Below are 20,660 nucleotides of genomic sequence, written 5' to 3'. Positions count from 1 at the left end.
CACAGCTTGTTCGGTGTGCAGAGGACACCATGACACGGAGACAACAGCGGGCAGCCCCGCAGGGCGCTGCGCTGACGCCGATTTCGCGGAGAATAAAGCGTTTTACTTAACGTTTTTCCCTGAAAGAGTTTTTATTTCACGTGTGGCAGCCCCCAGCCCGTGCCCTCAGCAAACATGGCTGCGCCCCGCAGCCCTCAGGGGCGCGGTGAGGGCGGAAGCGGCCGCGGGGCCCGGCCCGGAAGCGCTCGGGCCTTGAAAGAGTGGCGGGCGGCGGGAGCGGGAAAGCAAACGCCGGGAATCCCGGGAAAACGCCGGGAATCCCGGGCAGAACGGCACGGCTGGAAGGGCTGAGCGGGCACCCGAGCTGCTTAGGGGGAGGTTGGTCGGGGGGGTGCGGTGTGGTTGTTGGGAGGGGGCGGTTGGGGCTGGGGGGGCGAGGGGCGTGTGAGGCGTTGGGGGTGTCGGAGGGAGGGGAGAGGACTGGAAATTAAAGGAAATTGCTTTAAAGACCATCCAGATTCACCCCCCTGCCGTGGGCAAGTTCTGCTTCAGTTAAAACCCTTCCTAGATTTTCCTTAAGTGATTCTTGTTAGTGAGGAATTCCCTCGGAATCAGTGCTGAGATTTTTCCCTCCCTGGTGCCGTAACACCGTCACTTGTGGGGAGGGATGAGGTGGGGGATGTTGGAGTTTGGGAATGGGGTGAGATGGGGGATGTTGGGATTTGGGAATGGGGTGAAATGGGGGATATCAGAGTTTGGGTATGGGGTGAAATGGGGGATATTGGAGTTTGGGAATGGGGTTGAGGTGGGGGATGTAGGGGTTTGGGAATGGGGTGAGGTGGGAGATATCAGAGTTTGAGAATAGAGTGAAATGGGGAATCTTGGAGTTTGGGAATGGGGATGTTGGAGTTTGGGAATGGGGTGAAATGGGGGATGTTGGAGTTTGGGAATGGGGTGAAATGGGGGATATCGGAGTTTGGGAATGGGGATGTTGGGGTTTGGGAATGGAATGAAATGGGGGATATCAGAGTTTGGGAATGGGGATGTTGGGGTTTGGGAATAGGGTAAAATGGGGGATGTTGGAGTTTGGGAATGGGGATGAGGTGGCAGATGTTTGAGTTTGGGAAGGAATTGAGGTGGGGAATACTGGAGTTTGGGGAAGGAGAGAGGCAGTAGCATTGTTCCAGTTTTTCCTGGTGTGGCTGGGTTAAGGGACAGCTGAATTGTTGTTAATAGGAGTTGTTGTCGTGGAATTCTGGAACAATTTGGGATGGGAGGATCTTTAACAGCAAAATTCAGGGAGGATAAAAAACCCCTCCAGCACTACGTAGTGATAGAGAGTCAGGCTTTACTTTATTCTGGTCAGGATGTGCCATGGAAAACATTCCATATACAGATGGCTTTTGCTAGACATCTTGCAGATTTATACACACAAAACCCAAAGCAATTCCCATCCATTGGCCCGAAATTTAATGTTCATCATTTCCACCAGTCCAGTCCCACCACTTGCCGTGGGCAGGAACACCTTCCACTCAATCAGGATGCTCCAAGGAACATCCAGCCTGGCTTTGGGCACTCCCAGGGATCCAGGAGCAGCCACAGCTTCCCTGGGAACCTTTGCCAGGGCCTCCCCACCCTCCCAGGATTTGTCCCAAAATCCCCTCTAACCCTTCCCTGTCAGTGGGAACTCATTCCCCTTCTCCTCATTCTACAGCCAGTCCCACCAGAAGAACAGCTCATCTCCTATTTTAAAGTTTTTTCTTCTTTTTCTCTCTCCTTATTTTCAGGGGTCTCTGAGCTCTGCATGGAAACTCCAGTGGGTTTTGAGGTGCTGAGTGCACTGAGGATGAAACGTCTCTGTCTCTAGTGTAATTTACCCAGAAGAGAAGAAGAATTTGGGCCTCAGAGGAGTCTTTTTCTTCCCTTGTTGAAGGAAACACCTTAAAAGTACAAATGGACAGGCAGTGTTACCCTGGTGGCTGCCAGGTGGTTCCAGTTTGGAAGTTGGTGGCCATGTGGCCATCAGAAAAGGTGGAGGAGGAGGAGAACGTAATCCTGATCAGTGATGATGATGATGATGAAGGGGAGAGCACCCAAGGGAGTTCTGTCCTGTTTGTAGAGCCACAGGGTAAGAGCTGTTCCCTTGCTGCTGCTGGAGTTCCCTGAAAGATTTGGGGAATAAATGAATTAATTCTGTGTTATGCTTGAACTCTGTCCTTGTGCTGCACAAGTGAATAAAACCAGGAGGAAATCCCCAATTTGTTGGGATATCTTTGATGGCACTGCTTCAAAGGTTGCTGCTGTGTGGTTTTCAAATACTTCAAATTGAGCTCAGACTGGGCTTTTTCAGTGTCAGCTGGCTCCTTTTTGATTTGGTTTGGTAGTTCATGGAAGTTTTGTGTGCCATTCTGTCAGATCCCCAAAAAAAAAAATGTGCTGCAAAGCGTTCAAAAAGTAAACCTCACTAATTTCTAACGCTGCTTTACACCTCGTGCTCTCTTTCCTGCAGAGAAGTCTTCCCTGCAAGAGAAGAAATCAGAAGAGCTGGTGGATGAGGAGGGGGATTTAGTGGTCACCTACTGCAAACAAGCCAACGTGATGCCTCACGCCCGACACGACTGCACCACGCACCCCTTTGAGTATGTCCAGGGCTGGGCAATCCCCTTTGGGCTCCCCTTCTCCACATTTACCTTTGTAACAGCTGCAGGCAGCAGTAGAGCTGGGTAAGGATGTGATTTTTCCTAATTAACCTTCTGGTTTTCAACCTTGCAGGAGGAGAGAGAGTGATACTTGCTTCCCCCTTGGGGAAAATGCAGATATTTGTGACCAGTGCTACTGCTACATCTGTGACAAACTGGCTGCTGAGGTAAGGGCAGGGCACAGCCTGCAGGAGACAAAACTGCATCAAATGGGAGCTTTAGCCAAGCCCTGCCTTAGGCTCAGATTTTTGGCAGCAGCTCTGCTCAGGTGACTGTGCCTAAATCACTCAGGCTCACGAGTTCTTAAGGTCAGGTCTAATATCAGATGAGTTATTTATTGAATGGACAGGAGGGAGTAGAGAAAGGGCTTTTAACAGTTATTTATTGCACAGGATAGAGCAAAGCAGGTTACATAAAGCAGTGCACAATAACAAGGTACCTGTATCAAAGCTGGCAAAGAAATAGGATAGATTAGGAGTCAGTGATTCTACCCTCCCAGGAAAGAGTTAAGGGCTTTAAAAGAATAATACAGGAAATTTGATTAACAGCTCCTCATAACTACTGAAAGTGTGGTTCTGTTGGGGTTTATTTGTTGGAGTAAACATACATTTATTTATATGTCCTGTTTGCTTTGGGCACACAGTGCATTTCATAAAACCAGATTACTAAATCAGACATTTTTTAATGAATTGAGAAATGCCAGCTTTCTAGACTGTCCCCACTGGAGTTAGGAGTGGAGGGAATTGTGTGGGATGCTTTATTTGCTTGGACCTTTTGTGAATTTCAGAAGACTTGGAGCTGTGGGCAAAGTTGGGGTGAACATGCAAAGACAGGGCTCTGTTTCCAGTTTCCACTGGGGAGGGTGCCAGCAATGCAGGTAATCAATAAGGGACTTCTTTGAAATTATTGCCATGATATCAAATTGCTGCCTGTCAAAATATTTACTCAGGTGCAAGGAGGATAAAAGGAATTGGAGCCCCTCACTCAGTGCTGAGGGGAAAACACAAAAATCCAGCAACCTCTCCCTGTTTTGTATTTTCTGACACAGTGCCAGCTCTGGACAGTCCCTTCTCTGTGCCACTGCAATGCCCACAACAAGAGCAACTTCTGGAAGGCACAGAGGAACTTTGCCCTGGCTGGAGTCCTGGCCACCTTCAACCTGGAGCTGCTGGAGCTGGACACAGAGCTGCGGCACGGGGGTGGGTGCTCTGTCCCAGCGACCTGGGGCTGCTCAGGTCCTGTCCTGTGTCCTCTGTCCCCTCAGGGACCTGCTCAGGCCCTGTCCTGAGTGCTCTGTCCCCAGGGACCTGCTCAGGCTCTGCCCTGAGTGCTCTGTCTCCAAAGTCCTGCGGCTGCTCAGGTCCTGTCCTCTGTCCCCTCAGGGACCTGCTCAGGCCCTGTCCTGAGTGCTCTGTCCCCAGGGACCTGCTCAGGCCCTGTCCTGAGTGCTCTGTCCCCAGGGATCTGCTCAGGCTCTGCCCTGGCTGCTCTGTCCCCAAAATCTTGGGCTGCTCAGGCCCTGTCCAGGCGGCTCTGTCCCCAGAATCTGGGGCTGCTCAGGCCCTGCCCTGGGGAGCAGCTTGGCTGCTCCACTCCAATCCTTGGGGAGTTTTTAAGGAATAAATTGCTGTGCCTGCTTTCTTTTTCCATGCTTGGACCAGGGTTTGCAGGTGCAGATTCCTGTTTTCCTCCGTCTGGGAGGGTCATAGAATGGTTTGGGGTGGAATGGAGCTGGAAGATGATCTCATTCCAGCCCTTTTCCTTGGGCAGGGACACCTCCCACTATCCCAGGGTGCTCCAAACCCCATCCAGCCTGGCCTTGGACACTTCAGGGCAGCCACAGCTTCTCTGGGCACCCCGTGCCAGGGCCTCCCCACCCTTCTAGGGAATAACTCCTTCCCAGTATCCCACCTAAATTTCCCTTCTGTAAGCAACAAAGCATTCCTGACCAATAAAACTGGATGCAAACAATTTCCTAAATAATTTCACATGGGGAGCTTTCGTTTTTGATTTTGAAAAAAAACATGCAAAACTCATTGTGCAATTTTTTTTTGTCTTGTCTCTTAGGAGATCTCCTAGAAAAATTCATCAGGGATCTTTCTGTAGCCTATAACAAATACCTGACAGGAGAAAGGATCTGTTCCCCACGACATGAATGCTGCTGCCAGCCAAAATTGCCCCCGGGGCAGTGCAATCTCTGCAGCTCACGGAACATGGAGGTCGTGTACAAGTAAGTGACAACAGATTTGGGTTTGTCAGGGCAGCTTTGATTTATTTGATGAGTTGTAATCAAAACTGTGGTACCTGAGACAGCAAAAATAGAGGGGAGAGAACTTACAGGGTCAGCAAGATAAATTGCATTTGGCTGTAGTTTAAAACCCCTCTTAAATGTGTCTTTAACTGTGCTGTGCAGGACACCTGAGGATCTCTGATTATTATAACCTGGGGAAGTGGGAACCTAAGGCCTGGGATTTGGGCTGGCTGTAGGTGGAATATTGGGAAGGAATCCTTCCCTGGGAGGGTGGGAAGGCCCTGGCACAGATTCCCAGAGGAGCTGTGGCTGCCCCTGGATCCCTGGCAGTGCCCAGGGCCAGGCTGGACAGGGCTTGGAGCATCCTGAGACAGTGGAAGGTGTTGGGATTGGAATTTAAGGTTCCTTTTCCTTCCAACCCAAACCATTCTGGGATATTTTTACTAATTTCTTTCTTCGAATGAGTTTCACCTTTTCACTGTATAACAAACCTTCAAAAGACCCCAAGTGTTGGTTGTGCCAGCACCTCCTCAGTGTGCTGGAGATCCTCTGAAGGCAAGGCCGGGCTCTTGATTGCTCTCAAACTGTGGGATGGCCACTGTTACCACTTGTTTAGGAAGTCAGTTGTTGCAGACCCTTGATCTTACAGCCCACTTGACTTTCTCAGGTATTGCGATGTTTTCGAGCTGGTAACAAGATTTTTAAATCGGGCAGAACAAGAAAGCCCCAAAGCTGCTGCTGTCATGCTGCTGGGAGCAGCCAAACAGATTGCTCTGCACAAAGACCCTGCTCTGTAAGTACCTGGCCACACAGAGTGGGAGGGGAATTAGTGAGAGAATCCTGGGGGTTTGTTTGTTAGGGGTGAGGAAAGTGTAACAATCCCAGCCCGGGCTGCAGCACAGCAAGAGAAAGATGAACACACTGAAGGACCAGTGGGATTTGGGGCAGGAGGGATTTGGGGGAAAAGAAGAGGTTGGATGTGAGAGGGAAAAGTTAAGCAGGAATGAGAGTTTGAGATGACTTAAAAATCCCTGCCAAGGGAAAGCCAGATTTAATATTAAACAACAAAGTTGGTTGGCAAGATTTGCTCCAGTGCTTACAGGAGAGTTTAGGCACAAGAAAGGAAAACAAGCAACAACAGAAGCCAACATAATCCAGGCATTCAGAAAAGGAAACGAACCGAGAACCACCGAGGGCAGTGTGGGACAAAAGGAACAGCAAAATGAAAAGGATCTCGGCCTTAAAAGCTTAACAGCACTCCCACTTAATAGTGCTTTAAATTATACCTTAAGCTTAACAATTCAACAAAGAAACAGCACTTACACCTAGCTTAAGCTTAGTTTAAAACTTAACCTTAAGGATTTAAGGGGAATAACACTTTAACAGCATTTAACCGAGCTTAGAACTTCGAAGTTACACTCAGCAACTCAGCAAAACACTTCTCAACAGCACAAGGAGCTTTGTGGAACCAGAACATTTTGGGGTTTGAATTCAGGGGTTATGGTAAAAGAGAAGGAAATGATTTCTGGATTGGTTTGAAGCAGCAGCTCCCTTGCAGTTCCTGCTGAGGAATGATCCAGGTTTGCAAGGAGCAGGCTGCATTTGTTACCTGGGAATTTTTCACTGTCTTTTGCACTTCAGCACACGTTTCAGTCTTTGCAGGAATGTTTTTCAGCATGCCAGCTTCCAAGATTTTTCCTTAAAAAGTGTTTTCCTCAACAGTTGAGCGCAAAGAAGGGGAAAAGGCAGGAAGGGGAGCCAGGCATTAATTAGTGTTGGTTTTTTCCAGGCTCAGGAGCTGTCAGAACCTTGGCCACACTGCTTCCCTAAGGATTGCTGTCCCATTTCTGTTCCAAAGGTAAGATTGGTTTCCTTGCTGGCTGCAGACTTTCTGCTGGCCTTTAAAATGTGTTTCAGGTGACAAATCCCCTGTTCAGTGGGAGTCCAGGGCAGGTTGTGGTTGTTCCACCAAGGTGTAAATAGTGGCTGGGAGAGGTCACAGCACAGCCTGGCAGGATTCCCCTGGGATGGAGCATGAGAAGCTGCCCCAGAGGCTGGAGAATGAGGACACCCAGCTCCCTTGGCTTAATTCACTTCCCATTTTAGCTCTATCCTTCACCTTTCCCCCCAAATTCACCTGCCACAGAAGGTTGATGAGTGAAGAATTCAATTCTTTCCAACCCAGTTCTATATTCTCACCTTCTCTGGAACTAATGACAGGTACAACCCAAATCCTTCAGCAGCTCTCATTTTAAATTGCTCTTCTTGATTTTTTAAATTTCTGACTTGGAACAAAAAAGGGAAAAGTTTGTCTTTAGCTCCCTGCCAAAATTTTGAAGAGTAAACTCTTCTTTTTTATCTCCACTTATCAATTAATACAGAAATGGTTCCAGTAGCAGGGAAGGTCCAGGAGCTTAGGCCCAGCACAGTTTGAAGTGTTTGCTGTACACATTCCTTGGAGATCTTTGTTTTAAAGCTTAAACCCCACAGAACCTTGGTTTTAAAAATAACAGCACAATAATAATTCCATTCTTCACTACAAAACTTAAAGCAGAAATTCACATACAGATCCAAACAAAAAAAAAAAAAAACCACAAACTTGTGCAGTTTCCCATATGTTTAAAAAACACAACTCGTTAGTAACTCACCTCATTTTAAAATACCCTTTTTGAATTATTTTTCTTTTCAAATCACAGGATCGTAACCCGACTTCAGAGGATGCTGGTGCTGTGTGACTTCCCAAAACTTCTGTATGACAAGTTTGTTGAGTTTTTCCAGTCCATCTCCCTTCCCTGCCACTGCTATGCCTTCTCAAACAGGTGACTTCTTGGGCCTCTGAGTATTCACTTTGGATCCATTGCCTGTGGAATGTTCTTTCCCTGATAATAAAAGTGGGACCATTTTAGAAGAATATTTCAGTATTTGCTGCTTTCCCTGTTTGATGCCATGACTGAGCTGTTCTCCCTAAATTTATTTCCTTTCCCTCAGAACTGAGCTCTAAACCCCAAAATGTTTCATTAATCAAACTTCTCAACCATTAAAGGAGCTAATTAATGATGTACACCAAAACACAGTTAAAAATTATTTTATTTTTGTCCTTCCAGCTTGAATGTTTTGCCCTGGGACCACGTGTTACTGACCACAGTTTTAAAAGGCCAGAACATCACTGGGCAGAGGAGACAGAAAGGAAGGAAAACGTACCTGTGGGAAGCACTCCCTGTCGTGGAGGCTCGAGTGGAGAAACTGCTGGAGAAAAAGAAGTGAGATTGGTTTGGCTTTTTCACTTTGTGAACTCAATTCTTATATTTTGACTGCTTCAAACTCCTGTATTTGGTATAACGGGGAAACACAAAACAAACTTCCTTTGGTAAGTTTTTTTTTGGTTTTTTTTTTTCTTCTCAACAAGGCCAGAAGTTTTTTAAAGTTTCTCAAAGCCCTTTGAATGCCTCAGGACCAAAAAAAGATTGCTGGAGTGGCTCATTTCTGTGTCTCCATAAACTCTGCAGGTTTTACATGTTGATTTTCCAAGAAATTCCTCTTTGTCAAAGCCTGGCAAGTGGAAGGCAGCCAGAAGAGTCTGTTCTGGGTCTTCAGAGGGCTGTCCTCCAGAAAATCCAATATTCCAAAGAATCCAGTCCACTTAAAGAATTCAGCTGCAAGGCAACCTCTGCTTTTATTTTGCCAGAGCTGAGATAATCTGGGAATAACCTCTAGGAATTTATTTCCAGCTGTATTTTTGTCCTGCTGTGCAATGTCTCCTGCGTGGGAAGCTCTCCTGGTTTGCTTCTTTCACTGTAGGAAATGTTTGCCCTGTGCACAGTTCTGCACTTCCTTCCCCTTCCTTCTCACCTTGTTCTTTTCTCCCCAGGTACAGGGAAGTTGTTCGGTACCTGAGAGCTGTGAAATGCAATGAAAACCAAAGGTAAATGGCTTTCCCCCTTTTCCTTTTCCCTCTCTTTCCTCCATTTCCTTTTCCCCTTCATTTTCCCTCCCTTCCTTTTCCCCCTCTCTTTCCCCCCTTTCCTTTTCCCCTTCTTTTTCCTCCCTTTCCTTTTCCCCATCTTTTTCCTCCCTTGTTCATTTTCCCCTCTCTTCCCTCCCTTCTGTAATGGTCAAGCACAAGTAGATCTCTCCCAAATCCTACAAAAACCTCATCCAAATGAAAGCCAAACCTTCATTTCCTCTTGCCAGGCTCCGAGACCTTCGGGATCTGATCCCTTTCTACCTGTGCAAAACTGGGAATTTCCTGGATGCTGCCCACTCCCTGCTGTTCCCTGTGAACAGCCTGGCCTGCTGCTCTGCCTGCAGGATCACTCCCTGCCAGTTCAAGGTCTACCTCAAGATCTTCAGGACAGGCTGTGTTCCCTCTGGGAATGACATGCTGGACACAGGGCCGTGGGTTACAGCTGGCAAGTGTCACTTCTTCCTTCCTTCACTGGGAATTTCATTCCAGGTCTTCACTGGCAGTCAGAGGAGTGACATCCTGAGCCCAGCTGGGAATTGGGTGAGGGTGGGGAGGCCCCTGCATCCCTGGAAGTGTCCCAGGCAGGTTGGACAGGGCTTGGAGCACCCTGGGATAGAGGGAGGTGTTGGGTTGGAACTGGATGGGCTTTGAGGTTCTTTCCAACCCAAACCATGAAAACAGCAGGCAGGAAGGATGATGGAGCATGGATTTATTCACTTCACTTACAACACTCATTTTGTCAGCTCATTGTCTGCTGAAAGCAAAGCAAGAGGAGCTATTCAAAGAAAATCCAAAGCCCTTCATTCCCTCCCAGCATCTCCACTGTCAGTGGGGGACTTGGCTTTATGTCTCAGCCATGACCTTGAGGAGAAAACCTCCTGATGGGAAATGTTTCATCATCAGAATCACGAGCTCAGCCTCTGATAATTGCCATCATCTGTCCTGGGCTTTGTCACTTCTCAGGGTGTCTTCTGCCACAAAAGATTTATTTGGGAGTTGTTCCCTACTGGCAGAATTCTTGAAAGTGTGAGATCCCTCAGTGGGGTGTGATGTCCACAGCAGACACTTCCTCTGGGATCATACTGACCACAGTTTTAAAAGGCCAGAACATCACTGGGCAGAGGAGACAGAAAGGAAGGAAAACGTACCTGTGGGAAGCACTCCCTGTCGTGGAGGCTCGAGTGGAGAAACTGCTGGAGAAAAAGAAGTGAGATTGGTTTGGCTTTTTCACTTTGTGAACTCAATTCTTATATTTTGACTGCTTCAAACTCCTGTATTTGGTATAACGGGGAAACACAAAACAAACTTCCTTTGGTAAGTTTTTTTTTGGTTTTTTTTTTTCTTCTCAACAAGGCCAGAAGTTTTTTAAAGTTTCTCAAAGCCCTTTGAATGCCTCAGGACCAAAAAAAGATTGCTGGAGTGGCTCATTTCTGTGTCTCCATAAACTCTGCAGGTTTTACATGTTGATTTTCCAAGAAATTCCTCTTTGTCAAAGCCTGGCAAGTGGAAGGCAGCCAGAAGAGTCTGTTCTGGGTCTTCAGAGGGCTGTCCTCCAGAAAATCCAATATTCCAAAGAATCCAGTCCACTTAAAGAATTCAGCTGCAAGGCAACCTCTGCTTTTATTTTGCCAGAGCTGAGATAATCTGGGAATAACCTCTAGGAATTTATTTCCAGCTGTATTTTTGTCCTGCTGTGCAATGTCTCCTGCGTGGGAAGCTCTCCTGGTTTGCTTCTTTCACTGTAGGAAATGTTTGCCCTGTGCACAGTTCTGCACTTCCTTCCCCTTCCTTCTCACCTTGTTCTTTTCTCCCCAGGTACAGGGAAGTTGTTCGGTACCTGAGAGCTGTGAAATGCAATGAAAACCAAAGGTAAATGGCTTTCCCCCTTTTCCTTTTCCCTCTCTTTCCTCCATTTCCTTTTCCCCTTCATTTTCCCTCCCTTCCTTTTCCCCCTCTCTTTCCCCCCTTTCCTTTTCCCCTTCTTTTTCCTCCCTTTCCTTTTCCCCTTCTTTTTCCTCCCTTTCCTTTTCCCCTTCTTTTTCCTCCCTTGTTCATTTTCCCCTCTCTTCCCTCCCTTCTGTAATGGTCAAGCACAAGTAGATCTCTCCCAAATCCTACCAAAACCTCATCCAAATGAAAGCCAAACCTTCATTTCCTCTTGCCAGGCTCCGAGACCTTCGGGATCTGATCCCTTTCTACCTGTGCAAAACTGGGAATTTCCTGGATGCTGCCCACTCCCTGCTGTTCCCTGTGAACAGCCTGGCCTGCTGCTCTGCCTGCAGGATCACTCCCTGCCAGTTCAAGGTCTACCTCAAGATCTTCAGGACAGGCTGTGTTCCCTCTGGGAATGACATGCTGGACACAGGGCCGTGGGTTACAGCTGGCAAGTGTCACTTCTTCCTTCCTTCACTGGGAATTTCATTCCAGGTCTTCACTGGCAGTCAGAGGAGTGACATCCTGAGCCCAGCTGGGAATTGGGTGAGGGTGGGGAGGCCCCTGCATCCCTGGAAGTGTCCCAGGCAGGTTGGACAGGGCTTGGAGCACCCTGGGATAGAGGGAGGTGTTGGGTTGGAACTGGATGGGCTTTGAGGTTCTTTCCAACCCAAACCATGAAAACAGCAGGCAGGAAGGATGACTGTACTGGAGCTTGGATTTATTCACTTCACTTACAACACTCATTTTGTCAGCTCATTGTCTGCTGAAAGCAAAGCAAGAGGAGCTATTCAAAGAAAATCCAAAGCCCTTCATTCCCTCCCAGCATCTCCACTGTCAGTGGGGGACTTGGCTGTATGTCTCAGCCATGACCTTGAGGAGAAAACCTCCTGATGGGAAATGTTTCATCATCAGAATCACGAGCTCAGCCTCTGATAATTGCCATCATCTGTCCTGGGCTTTGTCACTTCTCAGGGTGTCTTCTGCCACAAGAGATTTATTTGGGAGTTGTTCCCTACTGGCAGAATTCTTGGAAGTGTGAGATCCCTCAGTGTGGTGTGATGTCCACAGCAGACACTTCCTCTGGGATCACCTGGCTCAGCCTGGATTGTGTCCAGACTTTGCAGCTTTCCAGAGCTCTGGTTTGTAGCTGATGTTTTTCTGTTCCACCACAAACCTGTGCAGAACAGCTGGAGACACTTGCTGGCTCTGCAGCAGCAGGTCTGGAACCAAGTGAGCATCCTGGTGGTGTTCCTGCTCTGGAGTCATCTGGGGTGTGTAGGATCTGGGTTTGATTCTTTTCATTTCCATCCCTGCAGGCTCTCCCCTGAGGAACACTGTGCTAATTAAGCAGGCACTCAAATTGCTCTACAGCAGCAAGGCACTCTGCAGGAATGTGAGTGAGGCCAGAATTCCCTCTTCTCTCCTGTTCCCACTCCTTGAGAGGGCAAGATTTATTCTGACCCCTTTTTTCCTCTGAATAATTCACCCCTCTGCCCAGATTTCACTTTGTAACACAAATGTTCTGTTGTTTTTTAGGCCAAATGTTGGAGTTCCTTCATCACGATTTTGGGGAGCAGCAATATTTTGGAAAAGAGGGGGCACCTGCTTCCCTTACCCCTGGTAGAGCCCCCCCTTGGCTTCCAAGAGGTACCAAACAGTGCTGGGAGCTGGGAGAATCTCCTGGCTTGGCTTTGGACAAGATTCCTTTGGATGTGGGAATTGCTCTTTCTCCCAGATGCCAGAGTGAACTTCCAGTGCCTCGTCTGGTGCTCCTGTGCCAGGGTGGCTCTGCAGGGTGTGGGGGTTCAGAATGTTGAAGGCAGCAGGAAATGGGTTCATTCTGCTCCCAGCTCAGGGCCTGGCACTGGTTCTGGTTCTGCTCATGGTGAGATGGATCAGACCAGAAAGGACCTGGACAGGGGGAATGGCTTCCCACTGCCAGAGGGCAGAGCCAGATGGGAGATGGGGAAGGAATTCCTGGCTGGGAGGGTGGGCAGGCCCTGGCACAGGTGCCCAGAGCAGCTGGGGCTGCCCCTGGATCCCTGACAGTGCCCAGGGCCAGCTGGAACAGGGCTTGGAGCACCCTGGGACAGTGGGAGGTGTCCCTGCCATGGCAGGGCTTGGATCTCCACTGTCAGTGGGGGACTTGGCTGTATGTCTCAGCCATGACCTTGAGGAGAAAACCTCCTGATGGGAAATGTTTCATCATCAGAATCACGAGCTCAGCCTCTGATAATTGCCATCATCTGTCCTGGGCTTTGTCACTTCTCAGGGTGTCTTCTGCCACAAGAGATTTATTTGGGAGTTGTTCCCTACTGGCAGAATTCTTGGAAGTGTGAGATCCCTCAGTGTGGTGTGATGTCCACAGCAGACACTTCCTCTGGGATCACCTGGCTCAGCCTGGATTGTGTCCAGACTTTGCAGCTTTCCAGAGCTCTGGTTTGTAGCTGATGTTTTTCTGTTCCACCACAAACCTGTGCAGAACAGCTGGAGACACTTGCTGGCTCTGCAGCAGCAGGTCTGGAACCAAGTGAGCATCCTGGTGGTGTTCCTGCTCTGGAGTCATCTGGGGTGTGTAGGATCTGGGTTTGATTCTTTTCATTTCCATCCCTGCAGGCTCTCCCCTGAGGAACACTGTGCTAATTAAGCAGGCACTCAAATTGCTCTACAGCAGCAAGGCACTCTGCAGGAATGTGAGTGAGGCCAAAATTCCCTCTTCTCTCCTGTTCCCACTCCTTGAGAGGGCAAGATTTACTCTGACCCCTTTTTTCCTCTGAATAATTCACCCCTCTGCCCAGATTTCACTTTGTAACACAAATGTTCTGTTGTTTTTTAGGCCAAATGTTGGAGTTCCTTCATCACGATTTTGGGGAGCAGCAATATTTTGGAAAAGAGGGGGCACCTGCTTCCCTTACCCCTGGTAGAGCCCCCCCTTGGCTTCCAAGAGGTACCAAACAGTGCTGGGAGCTGGGAGAATCTCCTGGCTTGGCTTTGGACAAGATTCCTTTGGATGTGGGAATTGCTCTTTCTCCCAGATGCCAGAGTGAACTTCCAGTGCCTCGTCTGGTGCTCCTGTGCCAGGGTGGCTCTGCAGGGTGTGGGGGTTCAGAATGTTGAAGGCAGCAGGAAATGGGTTCATTCTGCTCCCAGCTCAGGGCCTGGCACTGGTTCTGGTTCTGCTCATGGTGAGATGGATCAGACCAGAAAGGACCTGGACAGGGGGAATGGCTTCCCACTGCCAGAGGGCAGAGCCAGATGGGAGATGGGGAAGGAATTCCTGGCTGGGAGGGTGGGCAGGCCCTGGCACAGGTGCCCAGAGCAGCTGGGGCTGCCCCTGGATCCCTGACAGTGCCCAGGGCCAGCTGGAACAGGGCTTGGAGCACCCTGGGACAGTGGAAGTGTCCCTGCCATGGCAGGGCTTGGACTGTGGTGATTTTTCCATCTCAGCCCTACAGAAATGAAGAGTTTTTGATAGGGTTTGGTTGGTGCTGCAGAGCCTCAATTCCCCTTGAGTGTGGTGTGGAACAGGCACCATCCTCTGCAGAAATGAAGAGTTTTTGATAGGGTTTGGTTGGTGCTGCAGAGCCTCAATTCCCCTTGAGTGTGGTGTGGAACAGGCACCATCCTCTGCAGGTGTCCCTGCCATGGCAGGGCTTGGACTGTGGTGATTTTTCCATCTCAGCCCTACAGAAATGAAGAGTTTTTGATAGGGTTTGGTTGGTGCTGCAGAGCCTCAATTCCCCTTGAGTGTGGTGTGGAACAGGCACCATCCTCTGCAGAAATGCTGAAGAAGTCACTGAAAAGCACATTAAACCCCCATTTCTGGTTTGAGGTTTGTCTGAGGAGGATCTGCCATCCATGTCCCTCTCTGTCCCCTTGCAGAATGTGCTGGCAGCCAGTGGCAACTTCCTGGAGGATCTCAAGTCTGGAGTTAATGTCTCTTTACCATCTGCTATTTTCTCTGGTCAGGTGAGTGATGACAACAAAGGAATTTCTCCCCAGCAGTGAAAAATGTTGGGTTATTAAGAAAAGCTTTCAAGAGAGGCCTGGAAGATTTTTTTGGGGGTGATTAACTTAAGATTAGCACAGTCTGAATTCTGGAGCAGATACGGAGGTAGAGAACTGAGGGTCTCTTCTGCCCTGCACATCTTCAGGCCAGGAGAAATCTTTATCCTTGTCCAAATTGATGGATTTATAAAGGAGGAGTGCTGGGAATAATTGATTGTGTCCTAACTTCTCCCAGGGTTTGGCTCAGACAGGACACTGGGGCTTCTCAAAACTCAGAATTGCCCAGAAGTTTTAAATTTCTTTTAAATTAAGGGTTTCAGGTATGTGGAACTTGTTTGAAGGTAGCAGGAAAAGCATTCATATTCAATGCAGCCATCTAAGGGGCTGCCTTACTCTTTTTTGACTTTTTTTGGAGGAAATTTCAGTTTATTCTCCAAAGGTGTGACTCCTGAGCTGGATTTTTTCCCCTTTGAGTCCCTATTTCTGCTCCTGTGTGAGATTTCACTTTTATGTGAGCACTTTGAGAGCACCAGAAATAAAATCCCTGCTTTTAACTCTTGATAAGGTTCTTGTGGATTTGTTGTGTGCCCTCCAAACTCTCTGGCTGAACTGGCATAACTCAGTGCTGGTCTGAGTGGATAAATAAAGGGAAAGCAGCTGTTAAATCCATTTCTTTCCTTGTTTCTGTATCTTGTGTAGCTGCACCACGAGGCTTCTCTCATCCTGGCAGTGCAAGCAGTGCAGCAGATGCTTTGTTGTGACCTTCCCCACTTGACTTCCTTCTTAGAGATAGTCCTGGCTTTTGGGGTGAGTCCTAGAAACTGATTCCTGTTTTAAGAGATGAAAACAAATCATGTTTAAAATCTCTGTGATGTTGAAAACACCATCCTGAAAGTTTTAGCCGCGTTTAATTTGACTTCGTTTGATCTTTATTCTTTTTTTCTTTTATTTATTTATTCTAATGAACGATTAGCACTGAGGTTAAATCATATTTTGTCTCATGTTAGAAAAACTTCTGGGCTCTGAGGCTGTTGCTGGACCTGCTTTCCTGTGAGGAGCACACCCTGTGTGGCACTGCCAACCTGCTTTTGAGGGACCTGAGTCGGGAGGAAGGCACCGTGCTGAGAGTGTGAGTGCAGCCCTGCCCTGGGGGCCTTGGCAATGCAGCAGAGGATGATGAGGGGTGCACAGCTGGGGTGAAATTCCCTCAGCATGGTTCTGGGGAGCAGGGATTTGCTGGGAGAGAGGGGCAGCCTTATCCCTGGGGGTGCCTGGCTTGGCTTTGGATGGGATTCCAGTGGATGTGGGAATTGGCTCCTGCTCCCTGAGTGAACTTCCAGTGCCTCAGCCCTTGTGCTTTTGTTGTTCAGGTGGCAGAACCTTGGCCCCCAGTACGTGGGGGAGTTCCTGTGCCTCTTCCTGACCTGCAGACACAAGAGGATGCAATCTGTGGGGCTCTTCAGCCTCAACGTGGTCATAGAGAACCTGCATCTGTGAGTGAGTGGGGACTGCTCCAGGGCCCCCTGAAATCCTGGGATTGTCCCCCTGGGACTGCCCCAGGGCCCCCTGAAATCCTGGGATTGTCCCACTGGGACTGCTCCTGGGCCCCCTGAAATCCTGGGATGGGAGCTGCCCCAGGGCCCCCTGAAATCCTGGGATTGTTCCATTGGGAACTGCCCTAGAGCCACCTGAAATCCTGGCATTGTCCCCCTAGAAAATACCCCAGGGCCCCCTGAAATCCTGGGATTGTTCCATTGGGAACTGCCCTAGAGCCACCTGAAATCCTGGCATTGTCCCCCTAGAAAATACCCCAGGGCCCCCTGAAATAAATCCTGGGATTGTCCCACTGGGACTGCCCCAGGATCCCCTGAAATCCTGGGATTGTCCCCCTGGGACTGCCCCAGGGCCACCTGAAATCCTGGGATGGGAGCTGCCCCAGGGCCCCCTGAAATCCTGGGATTGTTCCATTGGGAACTGCCCTAGAGCCACCTGAAATCCTGGCATTGTCCCCCTAGAAAATACCCCAGAGCCACCTGAAATAAATCCTGGATTGTCCCACTGGGAACTGCCCCAGGGCCACCTGCAGATCCTGGGGTTCCCCCCAATCATTCTCCTGTAAATCTGGAAAACTGTTGAATTTCTGTGGGTTTTTGAGTCATGCAGAGGCAGGAGTGGCTGCAGCTGTGGCCAGCTGGGAGGGACTGAGTGGGAATTTCTCTCTGTTGCAGATGTCCCTGGGCCAAGCAGCTCTGCACCTTTTTCCACGAGTCAGTGAGTATCCCAGGATTTGTAGGATTTAGCAGCAGAGCAGATCAATGATACCCCTTACCAATTAAATATTGAAATGGTTTTTGTATTTAAAAAAACCATTCCTGAAGGGAATTAACTGGTTTTTTTCTCTCTTCCCAGGGGTTGAGGCAGCTCCCCTTTGGCACCACAGTTCACCAGGAAGTTTCCAAGTTTGTCAGTGCTTTCCAGAAGCTCTGATTGGGACCAAATCCTCAGGAATATTTTCCAGTTGGTTTTTCATTTAACCAATCTCTTCCTGGAGAGTTCCTTGGGTTTGCTTTGGTTGTCACCTCCAGTAAGAGTCAGCTAAAAACTGACTTCCCTGGCTCTGGAGTGGGAGCAGAGCCACATTTTGGGCATTTCTTGCAGTTCCACATATTCAGGAGTTGTTGGAAGAGGCAGCAGGTTGGAATTGTTTCCAGAAACATGCATAGAGCAGCAAGCAGCAACGAATTTTTCCTCCTGTTGGGACACAAACCTTGCAAGAGTCAACTGCTGAGAGCTTAAACCTGGAAAACAGGGAGCTGAGAACTCCCTCTGCAGCAGTTTGGGGTCAAGTGCTGTTTGCACAGCTCTGATTTTGGGTTTCATTCTAAACCAAGAGGCTGGAAGATAAAACTGAGCTTTACTTTCTTCAAACAACCCCAGTGTGGAGCAGTGGAGAGCTGATTTTATTTGGAAATAATCCAGCTTTCAGGCTGGGCCTTTATTTTCTGCTGAAAATAAGATTTAGATTGGTGCAGGTGGCTCTGTGCATTTCCCAAATCCTAATTCTGGGTGGAATTTGGAGTTCACTGACCTGGGCAGGTGAAAGAACTCTGGAGCCTGGGCTGGGCTCTGCCCTTTTGGGATCCCTCTGTGCCCTGGGCAGGCAGGAAAAAAACCTCAGTGTGTGCCCAAGGGCACTTTGCACATTTCCACAGGGGTCTGGGGGCTTCTGCAGCTCTGCTTGTCCCAAAGTTCCCACCAAAAAATGCACCTGGGTGGAAATCTGACACCTTGTTCATTAAAACTGTCCGTGTTACGTTGACATTTTGGGTGGTTTTTTTTGGCTGGTTACTTGGTTTGGGGTGGGATTTTTGGAGTTGGATTTTGTTTTGGGGTTGGGGTTTTGGTTTGGTTTGGTTTTTTTCTGGTTTTGGTTTCTTTGGGGTTATTTATATTGGAGTTTTTTATTGGATTTTTTTGTTTTGTTTTGTTTTTTGAAGGTTGGAATTTTTTTTGCTTTGAGGTTTTTTTTGCCTCTTTGGGTTTATTTTGCTGAGGGATTGGGTTTTTGGATTTTTTTGGGAGGTTGATTTTTTAAGAAGGTGAGGGTTTTGGCAAGGATTTGTGTTATTTTTAGGAAGTTGATGGATTTTGGGAGGTTGGGTTTTTTTAGGATGTTGGGGGTGGGGGTTTTTTGAAGTTGAGAGCGTTTTGGGGAGGTTTAGGGCTTTTTAGGAAGTTGAGGGATTTTGAGGGTTTAGGGTTTCTTTTTTGGAGTTAAGATTTTCCTTTGAGTGTTGGGTTTTTGGTTGGGTTTTTTGGGTTTTTTTTGAGGTTTGAATTTTTGCCTGGGCCAGGCTGAGTCTCCTCCAGATCCCTCCATCCCAGAACCCCAGAGAGGGAGTGGGAGCAGATTTTGGGCAGGTGCTTTGTGTCCCCTTCCAGCTTGGATTTCTCCCTCTTGGCACAGGAAATCTGGGAAATCATTCCTGTGAGCAAACCCTTCTCCATTATTGATCCCTGCTCCGTTTTAATGCCTTGGAGCAGCCCTGTGGATCCTTTAGGTAATGATTTATTCTTTTATGGATGAGGAAAAAAACCTTTTCTGGAGCTCTGCACTTCCCTTTGGGCCTGGAGTGGTCCTGGAGGAAGGCTGAGCTCTGCTCCAGGTCAAATGGAGAGGGACAGAGCTCATTAAAAATGGAAAAGTGGCTTTTGGAGCAGGAGTGGGGCCCTGGAGCTGCCCCATCCCAGTGCTGGAGCACACACAGCTCAGCAGGGCTGCCAAGGAAGGAGCAGAGCTGCAAGGAAGTGACGGCACCAAAAATGGGATTTCACCTGGGAAATTGTGAATTTCTCCTGGGAAGGTGGTGAATTTCACCTGGAAAACTGTGAATTTCACCTGGGAAAGTGGTGAATTTCACCTGGAAAATTGTGGATTTCCCATGGAAAGTGGTGAATTTCACCTGGGAAATTGTGAATTTCACCTGGAAATCATGAACAGGGACAGGAGGAGAGGGAACTCAGGTTCCCCCGGGTTGGATATTTGGGAAAATTCCTCGATGGAAGAGCTGGAAGGGGCTGCCCAGGGCAGGGACATCCCCAGGAGCTCTGGGGACAGGAGCCAGTGTGGGCAGTGAGCAGGCAGGGATCCATCCAAGGCTGGATTTGGGGATCTTGGAAGGAATTTCCACCCCGAGCCTCCCCTGGCCCAGCCTGGGGCTGTTCCCTCTCCTGTCCCTGGTCCCTCCCCGGCTGTCCCCTCCTGTCGGGGACTTGGCAGAGCCAAAAATCCCCCCTGAGCCCCCCGAGCCCCTTCCCAGCTCCCGCGGCCCCTCCTGGTGCTCCGCTCCCTGCCCCAGCCCCTTGTCCCTGTCCCTGTCCCTAAATCAGCTCTGGGAGCAGGGCTGCGTCCCTGCCCAGCTCCCCTGGGATCACGGGGACTTTTCCAGCTGCTCTCCCAGCCGGAAATCCCGGCTTTAATCCCGGGCCTATGGAAATGCCAGGTTAACAGATGGCTCTGCTCGTGAATATTGCAGAGCCCGGGGAGCCCAGCGCTCCTTAATCTGCAAAAACCGGGGGGGCTGCACCCCAAATCCCTGGAATCACAGCCTGCTCCTGCCTGGGGAATGGGATGGACCCCAAATCCATGGAATCACAGCCTGCTCCTGCCTGGAGCATGGGATGAATCCCAAATCCCTGGAATCACAGCCTGCTCCTGCCTGGAGCATGGGATGGACCCCAAAATCCCTGGATGGAGCTGCCTTCCCTGGGATCAGTGGCCCCTGAATCCCCTGCCCTGCTCAGCCTGGGAAATCCCGGGAATCCTCACCCGTCCGCAAGGCAGGGACTTGGTATATTTATACCTATTTTATGTATATATATTTATATTTTTTATATATATATATAAATACACATAAATGTGAGCATGCACGTGTATGTGTGCATATATATGTATTCTGTACATTATATGTTACCCATAACGCCTAAAAATTAATAAATCTGATCTAGAAATTGTATCCTATCTCCATAAACATATATGTGTAATATGAATTTATTTTCCGTTGCAATTTGATAAAGATTAAAATATAGATTTGATTTTATATATAATTCGGTATATGTAAATATATTTTTATATATACACACATGCACTCTCTTGTCTTTGTGTATATATATTAGACATGATTTTTTTTTTTATTATTTATAAAATCGTGGCCCTGGATGGTCTTTAAGGTTCTTACCAACCCAAACCATTCCATGATTCTCTTCTATATGTATATATATTTTAAAATTAAATATATATGTA

The 20,660-nt window shown here is 48.5% G+C and overlaps 1 protein-coding gene across 1 annotated transcript; it reads left to right on the top strand.

Annotated features, from left to right (window-relative positions):
• The first annotated feature begins 240 nt into the window (after nucleotides 1-240).
• On the top strand, nucleotides 241-18,159 carry LOC121350615. The gene is made up of 23 exons (XM_041462068.1): nucleotides 241-378; nucleotides 1,788-2,128; nucleotides 2,510-2,639; nucleotides 2,773-2,866; nucleotides 3,748-3,898; nucleotides 4,767-4,929; nucleotides 5,618-5,743; nucleotides 6,740-6,808; nucleotides 7,647-7,769; nucleotides 8,055-8,210; nucleotides 8,819-8,872; nucleotides 9,142-9,359; nucleotides 9,974-10,121; nucleotides 10,730-10,783; nucleotides 11,080-11,297; nucleotides 12,166-12,242; nucleotides 12,386-12,496; nucleotides 14,732-14,818; nucleotides 15,557-15,664; nucleotides 15,865-15,986; nucleotides 16,228-16,350; nucleotides 17,086-17,128; nucleotides 17,267-18,159. The coding sequence occupies exons 2-23, from the start codon at nucleotides 1,954-1,956 to the stop codon at nucleotides 17,342-17,344; spliced, it is 2,628 nt and encodes an 875-aa protein (XP_041318002.1). The 5' UTR covers nucleotides 241-378; nucleotides 1,788-1,953; the 3' UTR covers nucleotides 17,345-18,159.
• The last annotated feature ends 2,501 nt before the right edge of the window (nucleotides 18,160-20,660 follow it).

The sequence above is a fragment of the Pyrgilauda ruficollis genome, unplaced genomic scaffold (assembly GCF_017590135.1).
Source record: "Pyrgilauda ruficollis isolate IOZ18807 unplaced genomic scaffold, ASM1759013v1 scaffold16, whole genome shotgun sequence".
Taxonomy (NCBI): Eukaryota; Metazoa; Chordata; class Aves; order Passeriformes; family Passeridae; genus Pyrgilauda; species Pyrgilauda ruficollis.
The sequence above is the reverse complement of the archived record's forward strand: the minus strand, read 5'-3'. Positions and strand labels throughout refer to the sequence as shown.